The 6,002-nt window shown below is 38.9% G+C and overlaps 2 protein-coding genes across 2 annotated transcripts; one reads left to right on the top strand and one right to left on the bottom strand.

Moving 5' to 3' along the window:
• On the top strand, window positions 1-2,605 carry LOC128229657 (LHFPL tetraspan subfamily member 2a protein-like). The gene is made up of 3 exons (XM_052941434.1): window positions 1-69; window positions 499-1,358; window positions 2,271-2,605. The coding sequence occupies exons 2-3, from the start codon at window positions 989-991 to the stop codon at window positions 2,498-2,500; spliced, it is 600 nt and encodes a 199-aa protein (XP_052797394.1). The 5' UTR covers window positions 1-69; window positions 499-988; the 3' UTR covers window positions 2,501-2,605.
• Window positions 2,606-3,659: 1,054 nt separating this feature from the next.
• LOC128232789 (beta-1,3-galactosyl-O-glycosyl-glycoprotein beta-1,6-N-acetylglucosaminyltransferase-like) lies at window positions 3,660-5,334 on the bottom strand. Its single transcript, XM_052946521.1, has one exon. The coding sequence runs from the start codon at window positions 5,157-5,159 to the stop codon at window positions 3,777-3,779; it is 1,383 nt and encodes a 460-aa protein (XP_052802481.1). The 5' UTR covers window positions 5,160-5,334; the 3' UTR covers window positions 3,660-3,776.
• Between the last annotated feature and the right edge of the window lie 668 nt (window positions 5,335-6,002).

Here is a 6,002-nt window from a genome sequence, read left to right as displayed (position 1 = left end):
CTGATATTGAGATCGAACTATAAGATGGGACAGTGTTAAAATATCATTATCTGATGCAGAAATTCACTGGTACGAATCTAGAAAATCGCGGCAAGATTGATCTTGGACATCTGTGAAAATGATTTGATATTTGTTTGCATTTAGTTTATAACCACGCGCACTCCTCCGTTTCCTTTTGTCCCAGAAACAGTATTGCTTATCAAAAATCATATCGATTGAAAAAACATAATGCAGATTATAAATGTTCCATGGATTTCTAACAGACTGTAGTTTTGTTTCAAGTTGTGCAGATCGTATAGAATATTGGACATTTATATCCATGTATGTGCTGGATGCGTTCACTACTTCTAGTATCATGTTAGTGTTTTTTTTGTATATATACGAGTGAAAGGAAATTCATTTGAAACAAGGAACTAATTTCTGGAAGCCGCTCAATTATTGTGCAAGTTAAAAAAAATTACATCTTTTTTGATAACCTGTTCATGTACTTTATTTCAGAAACATTCTGAAGAAACATCTATAAAATGAGAATATTCAAAATCATAGAATCGAGAAATTGATATGAAGCCATAGAAGAGATATTGCTTCGCAATCGTGTTGTGAAATATAATGTGCTATTAGGATTATTAGATTGTATTCTGCTGACATGGAAAATGTGTAACAACAGACTTGATTACAAGCGAAACCATCCCCTAGAAAGAGGAAACGAGATCCATATTCCTCGAAAGGATAGGAAACTGACAAATATGTCCGAACTAGTGAAGAATAGTCATTAGACGATGCAAGTACTTACTGTCAATGTTAAAGGTAGAAGCGCTGATTTTTAAGTGACAAGTTTTCTAGATTCTCAAAGAATAGATTTTAATCCATGTTCAAAAACATCTATATCATTGTACAGGTATTTAAGTGAAGGCAACCACTGTCGCATTTACAGATACATGTGATTTGTCCCGTGTAGTGCTCTACGGGCGATCGTGGGGTCGTGGGTATGAGTTACGTGCAGTACATCTGGATCCTGCTCTCCATCCTCGTGTCCGTCACCTGCTCCTTTTGCTTCCTGCAGCCCGAGTGGATCGTGCGACCTGGTCTCTCTAATACGTTCGGTATGTACTCGTTTTGCGTGCGTGGACGGGACGCCATGGCTGTGGGTGGTGCGGCGCGGCTATGTGGCTTTTACGGTGGGGAGTTTGGGTTCGGTAACATCCCCTCGAGCACATGGCAGGCGGCGTGTCTGCTCTATGGCGGCGGATGTCTCTTCACGTGCTTCGGTGCCCTTTGCTCCATGGCGACCATGTGTGTACGCTCGAGCATGGATAAGACATTGGTGTTGAGCACGAGATACCTACAGATCTCTTCCGGTATGTATACAACAAAAAAAGCGAAATGTGAAGTGCTTTATTCCTTAATTATATTTCAAGGAAGGTTAAAGTTAAGTTTCTTTTGAAACGGTAAGTTAATTTGCAATTGTTTTTTAGTCTAGATAAAACTAATAGTCTGTGTCAGACAAGGATACCCCTCACCGAGGGACTGATGCCTATTATCTAGGTCTGGCATTAAAAACAGGCGTTCGTAGACAAGTGACAAAATCTCTTTCAAAGCGGCGCTCTTGGCCGAGCCCGTATTAATTTCCTGCGACATGTTCAATTTCCGCTGCCAGTCAATACCAATCTGAAAATTACGTGCATGGAAATTGACGAGCACGGGAGACACAGGGTTTGGTTGGGGGCAGCGCATGGATTAGAACAGAATAAGACCGGGGGATCTTGTAGTTTGATTAAGTAAAGGTTGTTGTCTGCAAATAAATGGGACTTTGTATTTCCGGACCCTTTATAAATATGTTCAGTTTGTGATGCAAAATAACTCTTTTTAAATATTTTCTGTCCGAAAACTTGAAACAACAAATGTATAAGGTATATGTGTATTCAATTGTTAATATACTTCTCGAAAAAGTAATGTTTTATTATAATATCAGAGAGCTTTTCAAATAAGTATAACTAATATCCAACAATAATGTAACGCATTTGAAATGTATTGTAATGATAAACATTAATTAAGTTAGAATTATATATAATATAAAACATGAAAGTGTGCGTGCGTGCGTGCGTGCGTGCCTGCGTGCCTGCGTGTGTCAGGCTGATACATTAACATTTAATTTGTAGTCAAAACTAGATTCACATATTACATAAAAACATTTAACTTAAAGGCACCAGTTGAAAGAGACCGAAATATCCCTTTAACCAAAATATGAGATACAAAATCTGTATTTTCAGTGTTTCTGATGACGTCCGGCCTTGTTGTATACCCACTTGGGTTTGAATCCCGCTACTTCCGGTATTACTGTGGATCAGAAGCGGATATATACAATGTTGGTGCATGCGCAGTTGGATGGACTTACGTGTTGGCAATAGTTGGCTGTGCAGTGTCGATGTTTTGTCCCGTTCTCTCGTATTTTAGTCAAAATGAAAACTTCGATACTGACTCTTTTGAATATAAATTGTGATTCTAACTAAACTAGGAAACTCTTGTTTAAATTATAGCACTGTTCACGCGTTATTTGTAGCCCTGGTGATTGTTTATGTTTTATTGATGGCATTTAGTATGCGGTTTCCATTATTTCGTTATGCATGATAATTCATTAACAATTCAATAAAAAAATATTTATGATTCTTAAAGGTTGCAACAATATCCTTCAATATGATATACAAGGAATAGAGCAGACACCTTAAGTAAGGCTTAAACAATGCACATAGTAATCTGACCTTGACCTTCCAACAAAGTGTACTTCGACTTGATTGGAAAAATAATTACCAACGTTTCAACGACATCTTTAAATTGATACATATATATATTGCTTTTGAGCTTACGTGGCTCAAACATGGGTTCTTCAATGGTTATGAGACAGATACGGATACAAGGCCTTAACCCTGCACATAAAAGTGTGACCTTGACACGTGTGTTGCACGCCGACTTAATGTGTTAACGATGCGACGATCTGTAAATACTGACACCCAATGGACATTTGGGTGGATACAAAATGCAAGGCTCAAGCCTAGGACAAATTATTGTGACCTTGACCTTTACCTTGTGTCAATACAATTTCAACATGGATTCGGTACCTCGACTCATTTATATATAAATAAATCCATTGACGTAGGGGATATGGTCTAACCACGATAATTGTTAATGGCAACCGAACGGACGGACAACGGACTCACCTCATGGCGAGGAGTATGGACTGGTGTTTAATGTAATTTACAAATTTCTTGAAACTTCGTTGATAAAAAACACATTGTCATCAACGACTAGAGAAGTGTTTTCTCTGACATTTTCCGGTAGGTCTTAAGCATAAGATTTTACCCATGGGTCTATTTTCAAATTGAAACTCATATTTCGTTGACCTTGGAACGCGTTAAATGAGTTTACTTTGATGTCGCAACAGACCAATTAAGGCGTTTCCATTGGTTCAGTTATCTGGAAATCCTACCTCACCGGGCTTGGTTTGGCAAATAGGAATGAATGCAAGGACATGGTGTAACGTCGTTTTAATTAATGAAATTCATTAAGGGCAATATTGTTTTCGTTATATCGGCGATACCTGAGGGAGAACGCAAAATGTAGATGAACATTTCTGAATAGAAAAACAACGTCCAAATGTCATACATAGTTTATGGATTAGATGAAAACATAATGTAGATAGCACATGCATGCAAACTTCAGTATAACAATACTTGAGCACAAACTGGTAAATTGTTGCTTTGCCGTGAGGGTTTAATGCGTTACTGACCCCGAGAAGCGTTGCGCTTCTTTAGCCATTCCTGCTTCAGGAAGTCGTCGTCATGTAAGCGTGATTTCCATCCAATACGCGAGTTCCTGTAATATTTAACGTGAGGAAGTTTAGTATAGAAGTTCAAGTCGATGTTCACTCCCTGTGTTTGTTCAGCCTTTACGCGGTACCATTTCTCTAAACACATTAAAACACCGCGGTCCAATGTCCAAGAAAATTTGCGAGCGAAAAACTCTGGTCTGGATTTTAACCATGGCATGTCTTCACAAGATAACAGACACATTCCGCGCAGATAACGGCCCTTGCAGGGCTGCGTGTCGTCCTGACTGATGTATGCACGTGACATGTATGTGTTGCCAAGGTGACGGACGGTTTCTGGGTAGCCACCCGGTGCCCATGGTAACGTCACCAGCGTTGCCCACACGCTTAATGCAGGCGAGTAAGTCGTGTTTAACCAGCGCGTAATGCTTTTTGAAATATCATCATTGAAAATGAAGTCAACAAAGTTTCGCGAGAATAAACCATATGGGTTTCCCTTACTTAGTTTTAAATTGTATGGTGGTGGGGATTTGCTGTCTCCCTCAACTAGACTGCCTCCAAGGACGTGGAAGTCACGTTCGAATTTCCATGACTGCAGTAATGGAAAATCATAAGTCTCAATATCGTTTGCACCGTTGAAAACCTTTAATATACGAACCATCTCTAGATTCGTCTTCAATGGAAAATCACTTCCGGAGAGATTTATAAAGTATTTCCAATTTACATCTGTATTCCTCAAAATCCTCATGCATTTCATTATAGCAGATACATGGGTAAAACTGGCGTGGACCATCCTTTCCCGGGCCTCCACCATGTACACGTTGTCGAAGCACGTGGACAGCTGTTTCATTACTCTGAAAGTTTCTTTGCTGGCTTTAGCGTCCACATGAATACAGTAGACGTTATTTGGGCGGTAAATTGTGCGCACGAGTTGCTCTGTCTGGGAAGGGTGCTCGTGCATAAGAACAGAGAAGGCCAGGGGGAAGTTCAACTCTTCGCGCGTCACCCGGATGTCGTGGTAACCATGGAGCCACGCGAACGTCTCACAGGAACGTGTAATGTCTTGTAAAGGACAGTTTTTGTCGTAGACTTTGAAAAAGTAAGAATCCCTTGAAGACTTGCAATCATTTTCACAATCAGTAAAGCCGGATGTATATGCGCACATCTCTGAAAGCGGCGTTGTCTCGACATCACTCATTTGCGTATTTTCCGCAGACGTCCTTGTTTTAATATGCAAATCTCTTTCCTGGCTTTTCAGAAAAGCAGTAAAAATAAGTAAAAACAATCCATAGCAGAATAGCAAATAATAGAACTGTTGTTTTATTTTACTTGACATTTCCGAATAAATCCGCAAACAGATTAAAACATATTAGAAGCTTTGGTATCATTATTGTGCATAAATATTTCAGCTGTAAAATCAATTAATTATTGCACAATATCAAATGTTTTGTTTCAAATTAAATTCACATTGAACGGTATTTATCGTTGTTTATTGCAGCCGGTCATGCATGGCAAAATTATTCTTCACACAATCAATGTTTTCATTTATTCACATCTATCAGCATTTACATCTGACTCCGCAGCCATGTCCCGGGGCAAGAACAAACCGTATCATTGTAAAACAATCACTTAATTGCCCTTGTATTACTGCGACATTTTTCTTTTCGTCTTATTGTGCATCGTATATATATTAGCTATATACGTCAACACAAATTAGTGAATTATCATGATAATGTTTTGCCCTGCCCATTACATAACTAATGCGCGGACGGACCGCTGGATGCAGTGGTGCAGAAGTCAGGTTGACAAGTTCGCGCGGGCCATTTTCCTGTAACTGAATACATACATACGTTATTGTTGCAGTGGTGACACACAGGTCTTGAATACACTGATACTCCATTGCAGGAGAAATATGGACTCATATAATAAAAGAAAGCCGGTGTCGGGATGTGTTAGCGCTCAGTCTCATGAGCTCATACAACACTTACTGTGAAATAAATATTTTCTCAAATAATGAATTAACTTATATAGTTTAGTGTGTATTAAAGCATGAGCGAAAGTATAATAAGAAAAAGAAAATCATTTTATATAGTATTGTAATGAGGTATTCATTGGACGTATTTGTTTAAAGTAGTTATGTTCATGTTAGAGTTGCGTAATGCAGAATATGGAGCCAGAA

Source organism: Mya arenaria, chromosome 4 (genome assembly GCF_026914265.1).
Source record: "Mya arenaria isolate MELC-2E11 chromosome 4, ASM2691426v1".
Classification (NCBI taxonomy): domain Eukaryota; kingdom Metazoa; phylum Mollusca; class Bivalvia; order Myida; family Myidae; genus Mya; species Mya arenaria.
Note: the sequence above shows the minus strand (reverse complement) of the source record. Positions and strands in the feature narration are given on the sequence as shown.